The following is a 23,928-nucleotide window of genomic DNA, read 5'->3' as shown; positions in this document are numbered from 1 at the left end:
TGGGTATAAGATTCTTGGTTGGCATCCGTTTTCTTTCAGGGCTTGGTAAATGTTCTTCCAGGCCCTTCTGGCTTTTAGGGTCTGGATTGAAAAATCTGCTGATATTCTTATTGGTTTCCCTCTGAATGTAATTTTGATTCTTTTCTCTCGCGGCCTTTAATATTCTGTCTTTATTTTGTATGTTAGGTATTTTCATAATAATGTGCCTTGGTGTGGGTCTGTTGTAATTTTGTATGTTTGGAGTTCTATAAGCCTCTTGTATTTGGTTTTCCATTTCATTCTTCAGATTTGGGAAATTTTCTGATATTATTTCATTGAATAGGTTGTTCATTCCTTTGGTTTGTTTCTCTAAGCCTTCCTCAATCCCAATAATTCTTAAATTTGGCCTTTTCATGATATCCCATAATTCTTGTAGATTCTGTTCATGATTTCTTACCATCTTTTCTGTTTGGCCAACTTTGCTTTCAAGATTAAATAATTTGTCTTCAATGTCTGAGGTTCTGTCTTCCAGGTGCTCCATTCTATTGGTTATGCTTTCTATGGAGTTTTTAACTTGGTTTATTGTTTCCTTCATTTCAAGTATTTCAGTTTGGTTTTTTTTTCAGTATCTCTAACTCTTTATTGAAATGATCTCTTGCTTCCCGTATTTGGTCTTTTAACTGTTGATTGGTGCGATCATTTAATGCCTGCATTTGCTCTTTCATCTCCTCATTTGCTTCCCTGATCGTTTTAATTACGTACATTCTGAACTCCCTCTCTGACATTTCTTCTGCTGTGCTGTCATTGGGTTTTATTGATGTAGTATCTAGGTTTGTTTGGGACATTTTCTTCCCTTGTTTTCTCATATTGGTCAGTTGTCAGTGGGACCCAGAGATATTGCAGTTTTCCGCTATTGGCTTATAGTGTCCCTGTAGATTTCCAGTGTATCACCTCCCAGCCTTCAGTAGCCTGATGTCTTGGAGGAATCTGATAAAGCAGCGTATCCGAAGAAAACTGCCCCTAGCCCCCTACTGGTTCCACGATTTGGAACTGGCTCTGTGCTGAAATGCTCTCACTGTGGGCCTGCACCGTGCAGCTGGCCGTGTGGGAGGAGCTCACTGCCGGAGTGTGGAAGGCTACCTTGGGAAGACTCTAGCTGCCCTGCCTGGCTCCGATAAGCCACCTCTATCTGGGCCTGCCACCCGGGCCGAGCTTTACCTTCTTAACTCTTGGGTTCTGGAGCGACGGGGGTGCTGTCTCCCTCTAGGCCGCCATCTTGGATCGCCCCGAGAAGAGAGCCTGCAGCCGGAGTGGGCAGAGCCGCCTGAAGAGGTGTCTGGCTGCCCTGCCCTGATCCCAGAGGCTGTTTGCGGATCGAGGCTCTCTGTTGGTTCGGGGGCTTGTGGCTGGTTCTATGTAGAAAGTCTCTCACTGGGCGGTCAGCTCCGAGAGGCTAGCCTTGAACGGCACCTCCCACCGCAGGGGTCCAGACTACTTGGGGAAGTCTCTGGCTGCCCTTTCTGGACCCTGAATCTGCTTGCGTGCCAGAGTAGCTGAACTGCACTGGCTCCGGGACTCGGAGCTTGTTCTGGTCAGAAAGGCTCTCACCAGCGGGCCAGTTCCATTCCGAGAACCTGGAGAAGCTGCAACTTTTCATTTTCAAAGTTAGCAAGCTGAAGTTGATGTGCTGCCACATGGGTGGCCATAGGCCTCCAATCACTTTTACAACTTAGTCACATGACACATCCAATGTGGGTCCAGAAAACAAATATCACTGATTAGTTTCGCCCTGTTGGTGATCAAGTGTTTGAGGACAAAAGGAAGGGTTGTTCACTTTTTTCCTAGACTGAGTTCTTTCCTAGAGTTTTCCTGGGTCCTTAATTCCAAGACTGTCCTAGGTTTCCAGTCTTACTTAATCATTGGATTTCTAGATATTAATGAATCCCAGAATGGGGTGGAGTTTCTCCAAAACAGGACTTATATTTGTTTTCTCATGTGCTCTCAATACCCAGAAGACAGAAAGACATATAGAAGCTATTTATTAAGTTTGTGTCAAATGAATCAATAAATTTTGTTGATTATTAACCCTACATTTTTTGCTAAACACATTCCTGGGAATAAAAGTGTCTTCAGACTTTTCTAACCTCACTCATCATTGTTCTTTTTATATACAAATGGTTTCATCTGATTTCATATGGGAGGAAAACCCAAGTTAATAGTAGGCACAGGAACTCTCAACTTTTCATTCTAAATTACATGCAAACTTGTGCTACAATATTATTTCTTCTGATCTCATAGATTTTTTCTTCCTGTGGTTCATCTTCTGCCTATTGCCTGTAGTCAGCTTCATATAAGCCCTTCCAGGTCTCATAGGTTGGTCTACAATTCTGCCTCTCAATATTCATTTCCTTTCCACCAGTCTAGCTATTCATGCTTCTCAATAGGTTTATTTCCTCCCAATAAACAAAGAAATTCTATCAGAAACAAATCAAATCCAGGGACACCATTCCTCTTGGCCACAGATAGATCTTCCTTTAGTTACTAGGACTTATACAACCTCTTGTTTTTCCTTCCTCAACACTCTGGACCAGCCCAGGATGAGATCAATTCTCAAGTACCACATGTGTTTTAACTTCCCACTTTATTGTTTTTGTAAGATTGGTTTACAGTCTTACTGGGCTTTGCTAGTTACTGACTTTGCTCTGCTGTGTTCATCCTCACTTCACTCTGCATTTCAAATTGTTAATAACAAATATTATCAGAGACCTATACAGACATTTTATCAAATTCAAACAGAATTCTCATCTTCCCCGAATTATTGAAATATTTGGTACATTAAATGCTTCTGTAGTACTTATTTCATTCCTATCAGAGTTGGCAAAATGTTTTTATTTTGGCATTATAATATTATTTGACTATATGATCTGGTATATAGTTTCTCAAAGACTCTAAGAATGGAAAAAGAGAATATAATTTTAAAGCACCCACTTTCTTTTTCTTTTTATGGTGTGGGGATTAAACTCAGGGCCTGGAAAGGGCGTGCAAGCATTCAACCACTAGGTAATACTCCCAATGAAAGCGCTCAATTTCTTATTCCAAGGATCCATCTCTTTCTCTTTCTCTCTCTTACTAACTCTTGCTCTTGCTCTCTGTCTCTCTCTCTGGTCATGTAATGAATCTGCTTAAATATTCATGTCCTATTCTATATATTCTAGACAGATTTTATAATATTATGTTATCATGCTCAAAAATACATTTGAACTAACACCTTATTATATTTCAATAGATGATGTGTTTTTTTTTAATATTTTAGGATTCTGGATTATAGATAATATAATGGTGGTTGCCATTAGGAAGGCAAATGAATATAAACCTTTTGCACAAATTTGAAATGTGGGACCAAATTTAGTCTTTTGATAACTATTTACTATGCAGATCTTCTGAGAAAATGAGTCTCTTGTACTCTTTCAGTTCCCAAAGTACAAAATATCTTAGTAACAGATATTTTCTCTGATATTTCAAAGACAGGACACGAGACTTACATTCATACAAAAGCACGCATTTCATGCAGTGGTGACCAGGATTAATTTGTTGATAGAATTTAGAGGCCTAAGTCACAATTTCATCTTACAATTGTGAAATACAATTTCATTATACTGTGCAGCTACTTTTAGGATGGTTTGATTCTTATAATTGATCTCTTCATGGTAATATTTTCATTTCATAGCAACAGATCAAATTGAGAAGTGTAAAGCACCAAGGTTAATTGTATATGAAGGAAATCAAACAGATAAAAATGAATGTAATCATAATTTTAACCTAAGTTACAAATGTCCGGGAGAACTGGGATAGAAATATTCAATCTGTGTCAATGGAACATGGGTTCGTGAATCAACTTGCACAAGTCAGTTCTTGTTTACAATGTTTTCTGGAATTTATTCCTTTTTCCTGACTTATAAAAGGAGTATTTTGTGTTTTTAAAGAGTTTAGCTATTTATTGATATCAACACTTTTTTGCAAGGTAAATTTTATCTCTGTCTGCCTTGAAAATTCTGGGTTGTACCGAATCCTGCAATTCAATTGAATAGCAAAGAGCATTGCAGTCTTATATTTTTTCATATTTTTTCTCTCTAATTATGGTCACTAGCTTCAATATTTTTGAAGGACTAGAATATATAGGACGTACTGCCATACCAATAAAAAAAAACAAATCTATGACATATATTTTAACTTGATAATTTTATTTTTTAAAGGAAACAAAATTACATGAAGTGAAGTACACACGTTTTTCCACATTTTCTTCCTGAAGCATTATAACTTTATAGTACACTATTTTAGTTTTATCACCTTATATTAATTTCAAGTACAGGATTAAGTAGGAGTTGATTTTTTTTTCTCTGTATAGATCGCCAATTTTTCAAGCAATATTTAGGAAAAGAATCAATTTACTATAGAGGAATTAATTTATTTCAGCAGTCTCCATTCAATATTTTACCATAATTGTCATGTTATTTTGGAATTTCTCTAGATGGTATTTATCCAATTGTAGGAGTTCTCTTTCTATTCCTAGTTAACTGAGAAATTTTGATCATTGGTGGATGTTGAATACTGTGAAATTCATTTTTTTATGTGTTGACAATACAGTGAGTTTTACATGTTTGTGTGCACACATATGTATAAAGAATCGTAAATATTTCATTCTTGAGGAAAACCTCTTGTGTGTTTATGACATGATATAACTCTCAGTTCTACTGTGCTGCATCCTGTAAGTTTTGGCAAGTTGTATTTTCATTTCCATGTGCCTCAAGATGCTTTCTAATTTCTCTTTTGATTTCTTCTTTGGCCTTTGGTTATTTTTATGTTTTGGATAAGTTGTCCCCAAAACACTCATGTGCATGATAATGCAGGAATATTCAGAGGTCATATGATTAGACAGCAGCTGTGACCTAATGAGTTGATTAATCCATTTGATGGATTATTAGTTTGAAAAGACTACTGTACTGGGTGGTGACTATAGGCAGGTAAGATAACGAGGAGGAACATTGCAGGGGGTGGGCTTTTGGGCATTTGGAATATACTACATTTGGAATATACTACATTTCATCATTACTTTGAGACAATTGACACAAGATCTAATCTTTGGGTGGTCCCTCAGAAAAGTTAGAGCATTTGACACGAGCTCCCCACTTTCTGTTCTTGCCCAGTGAAAATCTGGAAACTGGATTTTATTTTCAATTGTGTAACTCTGTGCTATTGGTGAGGGTATGAATAGACATGAATTTTCCTACTGGCTTTGATGGATTTGTTTAGGGCTCACCTCACATTAGGAACCTTTCAACCACTTTCTAGATTTCACTCCAAGGGAATTGGTTCATGTATTGTTGACCAATGTGTCTTTGGAGAAAAGGAGGATTGAGGATTCCTAGTTTGTCACTCCCTTGTTTTATTCTTGATTTTATGTTTGCATTTATCAGATTCTTTATCATTTCTGTGTTAGTCAGCTTTTCATTGCTATGTTAAAACACCTGACAAGAACAGCTTAGGGAAGGAAACATTTACTTGGGGCTCACATTTTCAGAGGCTTATTTCATGGTTGGCCAAATCCATTGCTCTGAGCCTTGAGATGAGGCAGGATATCATATCAGAAGACCCTAACGGAGAAGAATTGGCTGAATCTTGGTAGCTTGGAAGCAGAGAGGGGAGTCACAGGGATGATGAACACTCTTCCAGGGCATAATCCCAGTGACCCACCTCCCCCAGTTTCCTATATTTAACATTCCGTCCATTCAAACTGGAATGGTTTGATTAGGATAGAGCTCTCACAATTCAATCATTTCACCTCTGAACCTTTCTGCATTAACACGGGAAGTTTTGATCCAAATCATAATGGATTATTCAATTTTATTAATTATTTTAGTAACCAGTTTTAACACTCTAATTTTTTTTCCATTTTCTCTTTTCCATATTTAGTTTTCTAAAGTTTCACTTTTTAGTTTTGCTAACTTTTTCTCTTCTCTTTCTTAAATTTTGTCAATTTTCTGTTCAACTGACTTTATTGTTTTCTTCCTTCTAAAGACTTTGAGTTTAATTTACTACTACCATTAATTTTTATGTTATTCAGTTTTTCTGTGCATGGTCTGGGGATATCATTTAGGGGCTTGCATCTCCATCACTAGGCAGGCATTCCATGACTAAGTTATGTCCTTAGCCCACTACCATCATTTTAAGTTAGAAATTAATGCATGAATTTCAATCATCATACTTCTAAAATGAAAACACCAAACCTCCAATTTTTAAGTGTTAACTATTCTTTATTTAATATTACACATAAGTCACATTAAAATGCCTTTCCATAAGGAAAAGACAGCATTTGAGATAGAGGGCATTCTAATTAAATTGGCATGGTCAACAAAAATATTGACACTACTTCCTTATCTTCAATCATTGACTTTAAATAGGCTAACAAACACAAATTGAAACACATGTGAATCATGCTTGATTCTGAGAGAGTGAAGGGATTTCCCCCATATTTAATCATTTTCACATAATTTGTAATATAAACCTAAATATAAACAAGTTTTGAGATGTCATTCACCATTTTTGTGAAATACTGAATATTACTAATTAAGTCCAACCATAACTTTAAAAAGGGGAAAGCGATAGAATTTACTGAAGTGGGAGTATAACCAAAATATTAATTTAACTACAAGTCAATTTTACTTATATCAGGACTGTCCAACAAAAATAATTTTGTCAGTCATTCATGATCTGAATTCTCGTGTATCACATCACTTAAATTATAGGGGCACATAAAAAAAGCCATGAGACATTTGTTTGGTAATAAATAAGGCAGTGGCTATTACTCAATAGTAGCTTTTTTGAGGAAAGCTATTAAGTCTGCCCTTTCTCCCTTCTTAATGCCAGCGAAGATCATTTTTGTTCCAGGGATGTACTTTTTGGGATTCTCCAAATACTCCATCAGTGTATCCTCTCCCCAGGTGATGCCCTTGTTCTTGTTGGCATCTGTGTAAGAGAATCCAGCAGCCTGACCTGTCTTCCACCCAAACAGTCCATGGAGATTTGCCCCAGTCTTGTGTTTGCCTTCCCTTTCCACAGTGTGGCATTGGGCACACTTCTGAACAAAGTTCTTGTTGTCTTCCTCAACATCACCCATTTTTAATTCGTTTTTTAATCGCCATTGCAACGAAGATTTCCGCTCAGAAGCCGGTCGTCCAGCTCTCTAACAAACCTCCATTTTTTTAAAGACCTGTTCTAGCTGTGTCCCACAAAGTTAGACGTATAAATATGTATACGAATATTTAACTATATATTTTATAAATAAAAATGTATGTTTATTTTTAAAAATGTATTTATAAACACAAACTGTATGTAAGATATATAATGCTACTTATATTATATAAATATATATATATAATTTATTTTCAATTTTTATCCCCTTTGAAATATATTCTGATTTTCTTTGTGATTTGTCCTTAAGCTCAACAATTATTATTTTGAAGTGTGTGCTTTCATTTCCAAGTTTTTTTTGTAGATAATTTATTCTTACTAGACTATGTAGTCATGTAATTCTGTTCTCAGGAATAGTATGGAAGAACTCAAATTATGAGTTTTTTTTGTTTCACTGTATGTTGTCTATCTAGTTTATAACTCCATTTCCACAAAAAATATGCATATATTCTAGAAGTAAGATTACATTAAAGTGAGTAATAGTGTTTTTCAAATTGATCCATATTGCTTCAAAATCTTTTATCTATTTTTTTCAATATGACTCAGAATGCATTGTGTCAATATTGATATCTAGGATTAAATTTGCCTTTCTCTTCTTCAGTTCTATATTTGTTTTATGTATTTTGATAATTTAGATATATACATATATTCAAGATTGTTCTTGTGAAGTAACTCTTTTATAGTTATAAAATATTTATTTCCAAGTTTTTAAAGACTTGTCCTAAGGTATATATTACCTAATTTTAAGGTAGTCAGGTCTTAAAATAATTGAGCATATCTGTGTGATAGAGAAAATCTAAATGAATTTTAAATCATCAACTTCCTAAAGCAATTTCTTGAAATTAAAAATTCAAGTAATGAAAGAGCTAACTACATATCTTAAATGCTCATGTTACAAATTTGGAAAATTGGAAAACAAACAACTTCTTTATCAATTGCTTACTACCAAAAATCACCATAAATTAATGACAGTAATTGCAGTATAAACTGAAATCTATGGAATAGAACAATTGCAGAGATATTTATAGCATTAAAACATACATTAGAAAACAAAGAACAAAGTAAAAGAAACATATAATCTAGAAGTCAAAAATGAACACACCTAAGGAAAATAAACTTATGAAAGTACATTGAAAAATATGTCAACATATTTAAGAATAGAAATGAGAAAATAATCAAAACCAGAAACCTTGGAGTAAATAATAATCATGAATCAAGTTTGTTCAGTACAATATGTCCATTAGCTGTTAACAGCACAACAAACACTTGAAAAGATTTACAGTACTTTCCAGTGTACACTTTTCTTTTCTTCCTCTTTGCTTTTTGTTTTCAGATTCAAGATATTTTATTAACAGCTACTATAAACAGTAAGATACTCAATTAGATTACCAAGTACAAAATCTACATATGAAAATCAGTAGTTTATATATACTCAAACAATCTTTTGGAAGATTTAATGGAAGAAAAGATTTCATACATAACAATAACAAAAAATATATTAATGTTTGTCAATAAAAATGTGAGGCTTATTAAAATTAAAATTAAAATACCACTGAAGCAAAAAAATAGCCTTTGTACAGATAGAAGGACCATATTATCTTATAAATTAATTTCTAAATTTAAGAAAATCTCAATGAAAGCTTAACAGTTTAAAGCTCTATCATGTGTTGCTAAATTTAGTGGAAAAAAAAATAAATATATAGTGGGACCAGAACTAAAACACATTAAGGCAGTTTTAAAAGCCTAAATAATTTGAGAGTATCATACTGGCCTATGAAAAAACATAATGCCCAGATATAAGTACCCTCAGATTCATATAGAAATTGAATGTATAAAGAGAACTTCCTCTCAAATCACTGGGAAAAAGAAGTAGTCAATAAATGCTAAAGGGATAAGTAAAGTAATATCCCTGCCTTACCTCATATACCATGATAAACTCCATATGTACCAAAGATATTTTTTAAATAACATAACCATTAAATAATAATGAGAAAACTCTAAAAAAATTTTTTTTACAAATCTGGAGTTAGCAAGATCTAACATTTCATGACTCAAAATCCCCAAGTCATAAATTATTTCACTGGTACGTTTTGTTACATAAAAATCAATTTTTTAAAGAAAGAAGCTTCATAAACAAACTTTTTTTAAAAAAGACAACTAAGGGCAATATTTATAGCTCATATCACAAAGAGCTATTCTTCCTAACATGAAAATTGACAAAATCATAACTGTTTTAAAACAGAGAAAAAGGAAATAAAATTTGCTATTAATAAACAACAAGATAGTTAACTTCACATATTCTTCTCAATTCCAGAAATCAAATAGACCACAACAATAATTCTGGGTTACTTTAATACACAATGCTCAGAATGCATGAGAAAATGCTTTCCCCTCCAGAGTTCTATCAATAAAGAATGTTAGCTAACTCTGTATTTTTGCCAATGGACACAGAGAGAAAACAGTCTTTCATCACAGTTTTAACCTACATTTCTCTCTCTTCCTCTTTTTTTTTTTTTTTTTTTTTTTTTTTAGTGCCATGGGTTGAACCCAGGGCCTTGTACATGCAAGGCAAAAACTCTATTATAGCTAAGCTATTTCCCCAGCCCCACATTTCTCCTTTTTAATGAGTGAAGTTAACTATCTTGTTTTTTTATAGCCAATCTTATTTCCTTTTTCTATGTTTTGAAAGGGTTATGATTTTTGTCAATTTACATGCATTAGACTTTTAATGAAGTAAAAAACACAGTAGAATAGAGAAAGGAAGCTTAAGAAATCAGAGGTTCAATTACTTCCAGATTCACCCAGAGCCCTTCCCCATCCAATGGAATATAGCTCATCCTCACATTATAAACCACAGAGATGCATCTGAGGTATTTTAGTTTTATAGGAACTCAGATATAAGTTTGAGAGGGGTCTTTTATACTCTGATAATTTTGTAACTACAGTTAAATTGTGTAGTCATTAAACTGGGTGTGTACCATCAATTTATATGCCCTGAGCTGTTGGGGTTTCTGCCATGTCCCACGTGGATGAGAAAAGGATTAACTGCTGGAGGATGATGTTGGCTGTAAATCAATCAATTACCCATAAACTTATCTAACCAATAAACACACAAGAGCCAGTACTCATTTTAAATAAGAGGGGGCGCAAGGAATCTGGCCATACCAGATCTGGCCTCTAACAACATGGAGTAGCCCAACTCTCCTTATTTATAGTCACACAGGTAAAGGGGTCAGGACTGGGAAGGGCTTCTTCTATGATGAACAGGATGTGGTGGAGTTAGGGGAGTCAATTTGTTCAGGAAAACTATCATATAACCAGACCGAGAACCACTCCCACACAGGGCCCCACACTCCTATGACTGTCAGTTCCTGGGAGTCAGGCCTCAATGTCCCATGGCTTAACCACATCTGATTCTCCTAGATAAGGATGACTTCCCACACCTAGGCAGTGTAGGTGTGCCTCTAAATGGTAGGTTCAGTAGGGCTGAAACTTGAAATAGCATCCTGTAAATCATTTGTAAACATATTTAATGATCTAGAGGCAATACCATATTGATTGTTAACTATCTGCAAATTTTTCCTCTGGCTAATCAACTTCTGTTGGTAGATTATTTCAGAAGGGTCTTAATCCAGTCCCAGTACATATGTTCATGAATATTTCTAAAAAGAACTTCATTGCATACTTTATTTAATACTTGTTATTTAAAGTGTATCATTCTGCTAAGATTATCTAAAGATTACAAATAATAAGATTCTTGTAAATAAGGAAGTTTGCTTTAAAAAGAAGGAATGGGAAAAACAATGAGGAGGAGCATAAAAATAGGTAATATAAAACTATGTGAATTGAAAAGTGTAACATATACAAACATGCAACATAAGTACATCATCATTTATGATACAGGGCTATTAAATTTTCTATTTTTGAAATATATTTTAAATGTATTCAAATTATTATTTTTTATTGAAAAAATCTAATTTTAATATTTTCTAGAAGTGGAAAGACACTCCTGCCCACCTCCACCTCAGATTCCCAATGCTGAAGACATGACAACCACAGTGAAATATCAGGATAGAGAAAAAGTATCTGTTCTTTGCAAGAAAATTATCTGATTCAGGAAGCAGAAGAAATCGTGTGCAAAAATGGAAGATGGCTGTGAATACCATGCTGTGTTGGTCAGTAGTGTGCAACTTGCTTTATAACATGCTTTCTATTGAAGTTAATTATCCCCTGTTCTTTATGTAAATGAAAAAGATGAAGACCTTTTTCTCTGTCTATCACACTCTATCCTGAAACTGTAAGTTATGAATCAGGTACATAAATAAGTGACCATCTTTCATTTCGGTCATCAAAATTTGACAACATGTTGTGATATTATGTAAATAGCAGATGAAAGTTCTCTTTATGAATGTTTTTTTTTTATTGTAAGCAAATGGGATACATGTTGTTTCTCTGTTTATACATGTCGTAAAGGCATACCATTTGTGTAATCATAAAATTACATAGGGTAATGTTGTTTGATTCATTCTGTTATTTTTTCCCTTCCCCCCACCCCTCCCACCCCTCTTTTCCCTCTATACAGTCCTTCCTTTCTCCATTCTTGCCCCCCTCCCTAACCCTAACTCTAACCCTAACACTAACCCCTCCCACGCCCCATTACGTGTCATCATCCACTTAATAGTGATATCATTTGTCCTTTGGTTTTTTGAGATTGGCTTATCTCACTTAGCATGATATTCTCCAATTTCATCCATTTGCCTGAAAATGCCATAATTTTATCATTCTTTATGGCTGAGTAATATTCCATTGTATATATATGCCACAGTTTCTTTATCCATTCATCAACTGAAGGACATCTAGGTTGGTTCCACGATCTGGCTATTGTGAACTGAGCAGCTATGAACATTGATGTGGCTGTATCTCTGTACTATGCTGATTTTAAGTCCTTTGGTTATAGGCCAAGGAGTGGGATAGCTGGGTCAAATGGTGGTTCCATTCCAAGTTTTCTAAGGAGTCTTTATGACTGTTTTTCATAAAATAAATTAGACACAAATCAAGGGGGATAGTGGACAAGAGGATAGCATAGATATTGTGGTAACATAACTCAATAGTATTTAATTTTAATTTTAATTTTAATGTTTTATTTATGTTTCACCCTTTGATTTCTATTTTTCATATAGCAAAACTTCCATGTTCTCAACCACCTGGTATAGACCATGGAACCATTAGGCCATCAAGATTTTCAGAAGAATGGAAAGAAATAAATGAATCCAGAATAAATGCATATGGCACTAAATTGAATTATATTTGTGAAGATGGTTTTACAACCTCTGAGGAAGATGGGATAACATGCCACTTGGGCAAATGGAGTTCTCCACCTCAGTGTGTAGGTGAGGACTATATGAAAACTTGAAGTCTGATCTGAGATTACACATAATTAGATAATTAAGAGTACAAACAATGAAAAATAATATGCTATAGTGAAAGTAAGGGGACAGAATAATATAATAGAGATTATTATTTAACTAATTTTAGGTTTCTGAGAAAACTTCTGTTCTCCATAATGATTGAACTGATTTAAATTCCCACCAACAGTGCATTTTCCCCCACATCCTCACCAACACTTGTTAATTTCAGGGTTTATTTTTAATAATACACATTCTAACTGGGGTGATACAATACCTCAATGTAATTTTTATTTTCAAATAAAATAGCCTGATGGCTAATTATTTTGAGCATTTCTATGTATTTTTGGCCATTTGTATTTCTTCCTTGAGATATCACAAATCATTTGTCCAACTTTTAATTGGATTACTTGTTTTTAGTTTTTTGAGGTCATTAAACACACATTCTAGATATTAACCCTTTGTCAGATTCATAGTTGACAAATGTTTTTTTTTTTTTCCTCCATTCCATGGCTTGTCTCATTCTGTTGGTTTTTTAGCTGTGAAGAAGGGTTTCAATTTAATATATAGAGTTTTTGCTCTCGTACTTTTGGGGGTCTATCCATAAAATTGTTGCTTGAACCAATTTATTATTTCTTTATGGTTTTCTTCTACTAATTTTAGAGTTTTTAGATATTATATTTAAGCCTGTGAAATGTTTTGAATTTAATTTTGTACAAGAAAAGAGGAGTCAAGATTTAATCTGTATATGGATATATATTTTAACCAGCATCATTTACTGAAGAGGTCACCCTTTAGCCAATGTTTTCCTTCTTTCTTTTTGGAAACTTTGTTATGAATCAGTGCATGCATTTATCTATCTCTATCTATCATCTATCTATCTATCTATCTATCTATCTATCTGAGAGTCTCTATTCTGTACCATTGGTCTATGTGTCTATTTTTGTGCAAATACTATGGTGTTTTGGTTATTATGGCTCTGTAGTATGTCTTGAAATCAGGTATTGTAATGCTTACAGCTTAGATTTCTTTTGTTCTTCAAGATTTCTATACTTATTCAGGTCTTTTGTGCTTCCATATGAATTTTAAATTTTTCTTGTCTGGTTCTGTGAAGAATATCATTTGTATTTTAATGAGGATGGCTTTTAATCTGTAAATTGCTTAAGGTATTATGGACATATTAACAACACAAATTCTTCGAGTCCTTGAACATGGGAAATATCTTTATTTATTTTGTATCATTCTCAATTTCTTTGATCAGTGTGTGGTAGTGGCCTTTTGTTCTTTGTTGTATTTGTTTGCTTGTTGTACAGATTTGTGAATGGGATTGTTTTTATGATTTGAATCTAGTACATTTAAAAATGTAAACAAATCACAAAGAGAAATACAAGTTTAATTGGATATGTAACTATCATAACTGTAACTGTATAACTATGGAAAAAAGGATTGGCAGAAAATGCCATACAATCAGTGAAAACTACATTTGTGTTTATAGAAAGAGGATTAAGTTGTAATTCCTTTAAAGAGACAATCCCTAAGTTATAGTGGTTTAACTTGTGATTTTTTTGCACTGTAGTATGAAAGTGATATGTATTGAGTAGAAACTGTATTTTAATCTTTTTCTAATGCTAGAAATCCATGGTGTACTACTTTTATGTTATTGGTTACAAATATTTAACAGCATCCAATTGGCCTTGTGATCAACAAGGTAAGCAGTCAATATCTACAGAGTACTGTTCTGCTAAGCTATGATATAGGACAGGTTGGGGATATTAAATACATGTTCAACTTAAAATAATTTCAATTTATCATGAGTTAATCAGGAGGTAACCCCACTATAAGTTGAAGAGTATCAGGACTTATCTATATTGTAAAATTTTCAATCATTAATATAATCAGTTTTGAACCTTAAGAATAAGATATTTTAAGATAATGATGTCTAAAAAGCAAGGTGATCATGTGTAGAAATACAGACCTCATCGGTAAGGATCTCAATGTCAAATAATGCTTTAATGAATTTTGTGTTATAGAAAAGTTTTTTCTAGCTTAAAAATTTCAGTAACAAGATTTTGAAGTGTGATTTTTATGTCTTTACATTTCAGATAGCACTATTTAGTTAAAATCACTTTTGAATAGAAACATCTTTGATTTTTAAAAGGTATAATGTTTAGGATGAAAATAAAGATAAAAATACACAAAAATTTAATGTGAAAAATGGTTACCTCTTATTGCTTAAAATCACATGCCTTATATTAAATGCTTTCCTCTACTTTCAGATGCTAATTTAGACAAGTTGATTGAATTGAGGCAGATTTCTCAATTTCAAGGAAATTGGTTACAATAAACAAGTAATCTTTGTGTTTAATGTTAACACTTGTGAATATACTTAACTCAGTCCCAATGGGCCACTATAACAAATAAATCTAATTTATTCAGTGTGACTTATTTTAAAAAGACACACCTTTTCATACAGTTAATGGGACTGAAATGCCCAAGATCAAGGCACCAGTTAACTTGGTGTCCCAGGAGGGCTTATTTTCTGCTTTGCAAATGGTACCTTCTCACTGCATTCTAACTAGGTGGAAGGGTCAAAGAAGTACTCTAGCCTTTCCTTTTAAGGGTAATGTATCCATTATTGAGGAAGGAACCCCATGACCTATTCACCTAAAAAGACTTCACCTACTAATATGCTCACTGTGGTCACTGGGAATGAAACGGTGACATTTAGGGTGACACAAACATTCAGGACAAAATAAAATAGTGCAGGAAAAAGACAGTAAGGCAGTCCATGCAACAGAAACCAAAAGGCAGTAGGGATGGTTACACTTCTATTACACAGAAGAATTTCAGTCAAACACTATAAGAAACAAACACATAAAAGATGGTCATTATGTGGTAATAAATGGGTCAATTCCTTGAGAGTATGTGTGCGTGTGTGTGTGTGTGTGTGTGTGTGTGTGTATATATATATATATATATATATATATATCTTAAGGGAGAAATAGACTGCAAAATAATAATAGGAGGGTGCTTCAGTACTCCATCTTTAACAATGGATAGGTCATCCAAACAAAAATTCAATAAGGAAACATTGGACTTGAGCTATATGTTACCAAATAGACCTAACAGACATATATAGAGTATTCCGCACAATAGCAGAATACACATTATTCTGTAGTGCATACACAGCATTCTCCAGGATAAGTCATATGTTATGTCACAAAAAAGCTTCAAGTATTTAAGAATACTGAAATGATATCAAGTATCTTTGCCAAAGAAATACATGAAACTCTAAATCAATAACTGAATGTTGGCATATTCACAAATATAGAGAATTTGAATAACATCTTCCTGAACTTCCAATAGGTCATTGGCAAAATTGAAAGGAAGATTAAATGATACTTTCACAAATCAAAACACAGCATGCTATAATGTATAAAATGCAGAAAAGGAGTTCTGTAAAGGAAGTAGATATATAACTATAAATGCCTATATGAATTAGATCACAAATAAACTTTATACTTCAAACTTTATACTTAAAGCTTCAAACTTTATACCTCAAAGAACTAGAAAATGAAGAAGTAACTAAACTAAAGATATTATGAGAGAGGAAATAAAAAGTATTGAAAAAGAAAAAAATAGCAACTAAGGAAATAATATTAAGCATCAACAATGTTAAGAGTTGATATTTGAAACAATAAACAAAATTGATAAAAGATTAGCTAGACAAATATTAAAGTAAATAAATTCAAAATGAAGAAGAAACATTCAGCTAATGACACAAAAATACAATGTACTATGAATCTAGTTTGAAAAATTATACCAACAATTTCTATCACCTGGAAGAAATGAACCTATTTGTAGACACTTGCAACCTACCAGGACTGAATTAAAAATACAAAATTCTCAAGAGACTAATAATGAACAAGGAGTTTGAATCAGTTATTAAAAAATCTTTTATGAAAGAAAAATCCCAGGATCTGATAACTTTACTGGTAAGTTTTACAAAACATTTAAAAATCAATGTGACCTGGATGAACCCAACTACCATGTGTAACCATAAAGCTCTAATAAAAAAAATTAGCATGTATCCTTTTCATGTTCCTCCAAAATGCTGAGGAGTAGTAATCACTTCCAAATTCATTTATGAGGCCAACATTATCTTGACATCAGAGCTACATAAGTATATTATGAGAAAATAATAAACTATTATACCTGATTAATATCCCTGGTGAATAGAGAAGCAAAAACTGTCAATAAAGATGAATTCAACAGTACTTTTAAGGGCTTATAAGACTTGCTCATCTGTGATTTATTTCTGAGACTCAAGGATGGTTCAATAAATACCAGTCATTAAAAACTATACATTATATTAACAGAAAAAATAAAAAATCATTATTATATGAATAAATGGAAAAAAGCAACATCATTTTACAATAAAAAATCTTCAAAATATTTGACATAGAAGGAGTTGCTTCAAGACAATAAAGGGCATATACAATTTGAATAATCCTAACCCAAATATCCAAAATCTGAAATGCTAAAACTTCCTAAATGTTCTAGATAATAATGCCAAAAGTGGAAATTCCACACCATGATATTTTGTCCAATGCACAAAATCATTTGGAGTGTGCATATAATTATCTTTGGAATATATTTATGTAGTGAATATGAAAAACAAGTAAATTTTTTGTTTACGATCAGGTCCTACCCCAATGTATCATTCTGTATATATAAATACTTCAAAATAAAAAAAAAAATGTGGTCCTAAGCATTTGGAATTAGGGATATTCAAATTGCATTAGCAGTCTACAATTGATATCATACTAATTGTAAGAAGGTAAATATACCTTAAACCACAGCTGGAGAGGCTGATGAGTGTTGCTCCATTGTACAAAGAAAGGGGTGGTGCTAGAAGTTGAAGTCAGTAGCCAACATTCTTTGGAGGGTGTCCTGAGCCTGTCCACTGAAACCATTCTGCTCTCCAAAACCTCTTGGTTTGTGATGGGAGGGAACGTTTTCAAGATCTCTGAAAGGTCTTCAGGACATTTCATCCACTGTGTTGGTCATGTCTATTCATATGAAACTCAATGCAACACTCATCCTATCACACACTTGGTTTCCTTGAGTGGAAAAGCTCCTTCATTTCCTGCCACACAGCAATGCTGAGAAGTTTTGAACTATCTAGACCCTTTTTCCCTCTTAATTATAAATTCTGTCTTTGAATTATATGTGTGCTCTCATTTCTTGGAAGCAAATAAATGTAACCAAAGATCTGAATGACTAAGGTCAAAAAAGACACGACAGTGAAGGAAACCACTGCATGATCATATATTCAAACTCTAGCAAAAATAAGCCCAGGGTTTATAGAGGAAAGGATGCTCAAGGTGCCACAATGGGAAAGAGAACAAAGTGAGGAGTAATTGAGTGGTAGTGACTTAGAAAACAATTACTCAGAAAACTTAAGAACAAGGGAAAAAGGCAGGGGAGAGCTAAATCTTATACAGTCTAATACAAAGAACCCCAAAATTCGTGGAACCTGCCCTCATTTGAGGCCCAAAATAGACAGAGACCATCAAACATTAGAAAAACTTTAAAGAGGATGATCCTGGAGTGTATACACAGATATATACAGCGGCAAAGAGAAAATGCCCTAACAAGTGTCAGGGAGCAGCTATCGACAAACCTAAGGCCCTGAATGTTTCTTCTAATGGTACTGTTGCAGTAGTAACTCACCAAGATACTATCATTCAGATTACATCTCAAAATTCAGCTCAATTGGTGGAAATGGAAGAAGCTGTCATAGCCCTTGTGAAGTTTAAGGAGCAACAAATGAATCTCTTTACTGATAGCAATTACATTGCTCAGTTGATTCCCAAATTAGAATTGGTTGGACCCATAGCCCCTCATAAGCTGATTTAGTCACTCAGACGGTTTTCATCTTTTCCTCAGTAAAACAAGTAAAACAATTGTTGACATGACCCCAGTTTCAGTAAACTTGGATTTATTCATGTGTCTGTTTGTGTTAGCATTTTATTGCATGTGTAAGATGCGCCTACGCCAACAAAGGGATATAAGGTCATTGTAAAAAATGCACTTGCTGCCTTAGAAACTGGAACTTCTCCTCAGGAGGTGGCGCATAATTAGTGTTAAAATGGTGTGAACTCTCATGACCTTTTGCCCAATTGGTTGATGTCTCTTCAGCGCTCATGGTCAACACGTGTTCCTCATTCTTGATTGGTACCGTGGTGCGTGTTCCAATCATGCTACTTAATCCTGAGCTGATTGACTGCCTTAGTGTATATAAACATTCTCTTCACCTGGGTGGAGGACGCAGGACTCAGAATGCACCTATAGGAAGCACATCTGAAAAGCAGAACCTCTGATAGACCTACGACGCACCACTAAGACGCACCTCTAAGAAGAAGCAGCAACCCTCTAAGAAGTAGCACCTCTGAAAGCGTAGCCTCTCTGAAAGCATAGCCTCTCTGAAAGCGTAGCCTCTCTGAAAGCGATAACCGCTCTGGAAGCATAGCACCTCTAAAAGTAAGCAAGCCTCTCTTCTTCTATAAACTGGCAAACAAGCAAAAAAGCAGCCCAGAAATAGAAGTAGTTCATTTCCAGTCCGCGTCCGATAAATTCTTGTGGGATTGTTGCTGCGAGCAGCAACATGTAGGCACTACTCTGTTGACTCTCCTGGAAATGGTGTCTGCCTTGACACCTCAGTGTACTGTACCTGGTCAAGTATCTGTATAAAGACTCTGGTTACAGTATCCAGTGACAATATATGAGTAGAATTTTGTTTATTGTATTTGGTCAGAGCATCTGACTAATGTCTCAGGTTCTTATACCTTGTCAGAGTGATTAATTATTATCTCTGTATACTGTATGTGGCCACAGTATCTGGTTTTATAACTGGTCACGGTATTTGAATAAGCCTCTGGCTCCTGTTCCTTGTCATCATATATGGTATGGGTACTGTCTGTGTTTACTATATCTGGTCACAGTACCTGGCTAATATTTCTGATTATTACAACTGGTCAGAATATCTTTCTAATGTTTCTGGTTATTGTAACTGGTCATGGTATGTAGCTAAGGTCTGTGATTATTGTACTGGATTATGGTATGTGACTCATGACTGAAGGGTCTCCACTCTCCAGGCATTAGGATGTTGTCTCTATTTGATGCACCATGGGATCTGGCTAATGTCTCTGATTACAGTGCCTCATGACTGTATCCAGGTATTTTTTAAGTTTACTGTTCCTGGTCACAATATCAGGCTTAACTCTCTGGTTATTGAACATTGTCATAGTAGTTGTTAATGTCTATGATTCCTCTATTTGGTCACAGTATCTGGGTAATGACTCTTTTAACTATGTTTGCTCTTGGTATCTGCTCAATGTTCTGACTACTGTATTGTGTCATGGTATCTGGGTATTGTCTTGGTATCTTGGTATCTGATCAATGTCTCTGGTTACTAGTCACAGTATCTGGCTAATGTCTGTGGTTCATGTACCTGGTCACAGTAAGTGGTTAATTTCTCTGGTTTATGTACTTGTTCAACAAATCTGGCTAAATAGAGTCTCTGGTTATTGTACCTTGTCAAGGAGGTTGGTAATGGCTTTGGTTACTGAACTTGTTGCTGTGTGTAGCTAATGTCTCTGGTTACTGCACCTGGTCATCTTATGTAGGTAATGACTCTGGTTACTATACCTAATGTCTTGGTCAGTTTTTTCTAGGGGTGACTAAAAGGATCTGAGCACAACAATTATAGAGGAGGATAAGTTTATGTGGGGGCTCATGGTTTCAGAGATCTGAAGGCCATAAAAGTCAGCTGCATTCTTTGGGCTTGAGATGAGGGAGGACATCATGGTGGGAGAGAGTGTTGGAGGGAAGCATCTCATATCTCGGTAGTCAGGAAGCAGACAGAGAGAGTCTCCACTCTCCAGATACAAAATCTATACCCCAAAGCCACATCCTAATTCCACTCTCCTCCAGCTACACCCTATCCTGTCACTTGCTACTCACTTAATCCCACCAAGGAGTACATCACTGATTAGGCTAAGACCTCACAACCCAATCATGTCTCCTCTGAACCTTCTTGTATTGTCTCACATGTGAGCTTTGGGGAAACACCATCAAAAATCCAACCATCACACCTAGTCATGGTATTTTACTGGTCACAGTATCTGGAAAATGTCTCTGGTTACTGTACCCAGGTCATAGTATTTGAATATTTTCTCTGGTTATTGATTCTGAGCACAGTATCTAGCTAATGTCTCCCATTACTCTACCCAGTCATGCTATCTGGGTAATGTCTCTAGTTAGTGTACCTTATCACAATATATGATTAATGTCTGGTGACTATATCTGATCACAGTAACTGGATATTTTTCTGTGTGCTATACTTATTCAAAATGTCTGACCCATTTCTCTGCATGATATACATAGTCATGGTATCTGACCATCATCTCTGGTGACAGTAGCTATACAGTGTATCTGGCTATTGTCTGTGTTTACTATGTCTGGTGAAAGGTTCTGGCTAATGTCTCTGTGAATGCCTCTGCTTATTGTCACAGGTGGAGGTACAAGGTATTGTTTCTGCTTACTGTTCCTACCCCCAAATCTGGCAAAGTTCTCTGTTTACTATACCTAGTTATCATTATTGGCTCCTGTCTCTAGTTACTATATCTGGTCACCATACCTGGTGAATATTTCAGATTACTATACCTGTTCAGGATATCTGACTAATGTATCTGTATACTGGACCTTTTCATGATATCTGACTAAAGACACTGGTAATTCTACTTGGATACAGTGTCTGGGTTACGACTGTTTCCTGGTTCTCTGTGTCTTCCTAAAGTCTCAGCCACTGAACCTGGTCATGTTATCTTGCTAATGTCTCTGGATAATATATCTAGTCATGATGTCTTATTAATATTTTACATGTCATTAGTTTTTATCACTGGTTACTACACATGGCCTTCTTATCTGGCCAGTACCTCTTCTTACTGTAACATGCTGAGTTGTGAAGTATTGCCTCTGCTTACTCATTCTGGCTACAGAATCTTCATTTACTTTACCTTGTTAGAGCATCAGGTTACTGTGTCTTTTTTGTGTACCAGGAGGTGTTATTACGGTTTTCTCTCTGTATACTCTATCTACTCACAATATTAGGCATATGCCTTTGGTTAATGTACTGTGTCATGTTATCTAGATATTATATTTGTTTCCTCCACCTGTTCATGGTGTCTGGATGATAGGTCAAGTTACAATACCTGATCATGATATCTGACTAATGTCTCGGGGTACTGTACCTGGGCACAGTATCTGTGTATTGTCTCTGTTTAGTGTACCTGGGAGTGGTGCCTATATATTGCCTCTGGTCACTGTTCATGGTTATTGAATCTGGTTAATGTCTCTATTTCCTGTACCTGGTCATGGTATCTGGGTAATGTCTCTGATTATTATATCTTGTCACAGTATATGGTTACTGACTCATCATGGTATCTGGGTATTGTTCTGTGTACTGTACTTGATGAACATGTCTGGATATGTTTCTGTATACTGTACCTGGTCACTATACTTACCTAATGCCTCTGGTTACTGTATGTAGTCATGGTATTTGCCTAATGTTTATGCTTATTGTCCCTGCTCACAGTCTCTGGTTAATGCCTCTGCTTATTTTAACACATTGAGATACGAGGTAGGAGAGACGGGATATTGTCTCTGCTTACTGTCCCTACCCTGGGAATCTGGCTAAGGTCTTTGTTTACTATACCTAGTCATGGTATTAGGGTATTGTCTCTTTTCTCTGTACCTGGTTGTGGTACCTTACTAATATCTCTGGTTACTGTATCTGGTCCCGGGTTGGATTAATATCTCTGCTTACTGTATGCAGTCAAATATCTGGGTATTATTACTGGATACTACAGCTTGTCACAGTTTCTTGAAAATGTCTCTGCTTACTCTACTGGGTCACAGTATCTGAATATGGTCTCTATCCATTTTAACTGGTCATAATACCTGACTCCTGGCTAATGTATCCAGTTACTACACCTGGTCCCAGTATCTGGCTAATATCTCCTGTTGTTATTCCTGGTCACAGTACCTGGCTCATTTGTCTATTTACTGTAGTAATGTATATGGTCTCTTTATCTGCTGTTTTCTGGTTTCTAAACTTCATCACTGAATCTGGATATTATCTCTGGTTACAGTTACTGGTTTCTGTGTCAGACTAATGTCTCTCTTTATTGTATTCAGTCACAGTATCTGGGCATTATCTACCTGGTCACTGTATCAGGCCTGGTTACTCTCTCTGTTCATAACCTCTAGCTCTTGTTTCCAGTTACTTTACCTGGTTACGGTACCAGATTAATGTCTCTGGTGAGTGTATGTGGTCACTATATCTGGGTTTGTCTCTGTTTATTGTACCTGACATTTGTAATGGTATCTGACAAATGTCTCTGGGTACAGCACCTGGTCATGTTATCTGGCTTTTTTGATTTACTATACATGGACAGGTTATCTGACTAATACCTTTGTTTACCATACCTAGTACCAGAGTCTGGATAATTTCTGGTTTGGCTACCTTCTCATGGTTTATTTCTGTTGTCTCTGGTTCCTGCACCCAGTTTCATTAACAGGTATGGACAGTAGTGGCTGTACCTGGATGTGATATCAAGCAATTGTCTGTGAATGCTGTAGTTTATGGTATCTGACCCATGTCTCTAATTGCTATACTTGGTCACAGAATTTGGATACTATCACTGGTTACTGAATTTGATAATTGTGTCCAGCTAAGGTCTTCGGATAGCATACCTATTCATGGTATCTGAGTATTTTCTCTGTACACTGTACCTGGTCAAGGTACTTGGTTAATGTCTTTGGTTACTGTACTTGTTCACAGTATTTGAATAATGATTCTGTTAAGTGTACCTAGTCTCAGTATCTTGCTAATGTCTCTGGTTGCCATACCGGATAACAGTAATTGCCTAATATCTCTGCTTACTGTATGTGATCATGGCAACTGGCTAATGCCTCATCTTACCATAACAGGTTACAGTATCACACTCTGTGATTACTATTCCTGGTCAAGTATCTGGCTAAGGTCTCTGTTTACTGCACAGTGTCACAGTATTAGGTTATTGTATCTGTTTACTATACCTGGTCACTATATTAGGGTATTGTTTCTCTTTACTTCATCTGGTCACAGTACCTGGCTAATGACTCTAGTCAGACATTAGCTAACTATTATTCTGGTTACAGTATGTATCACAATACTGGGATAATGTCC

The 23,928-nt window shown here is 35.2% G+C and overlaps 1 protein-coding gene and 1 pseudogene across 1 annotated transcript; one reads left to right on the top strand and one right to left on the bottom strand.

Moving 5' to 3' along the window:
• The window catches only part of LOC124961426 (complement factor H-like), a 42,586-nt pseudogene that overhangs the window by 6,050 nt on the left and 12,608 nt on the right, over positions 1-23,928 (top strand).
• On the bottom strand, positions 6,839-7,153 carry LOC124962145 (cytochrome c-like). Its single transcript, XM_047521312.1, has one exon. It carries the CDS (start codon positions 7,151-7,153, stop codon positions 6,839-6,841), a length of 315 nt encoding a protein of 104 aa, XP_047377268.1.

Source organism: Sciurus carolinensis, chromosome 12 (genome assembly GCF_902686445.1).
Source record: "Sciurus carolinensis chromosome 12, mSciCar1.2, whole genome shotgun sequence".
NCBI classification, from domain to species: Eukaryota; Metazoa; Chordata; class Mammalia; order Rodentia; family Sciuridae; genus Sciurus; species Sciurus carolinensis.
This window is presented reverse-complemented; position numbering and strand designations above follow the sequence as displayed.

Excerpts from the sequence above, each read along its gene's own strand:
- LOC124962145 (XM_047521312.1), bottom strand. The coding sequence starts at position 7,153 with ATGGGTGATGTTGAGGAAGACAACAAGAACTTTGTTCAGAAGTGTGCC.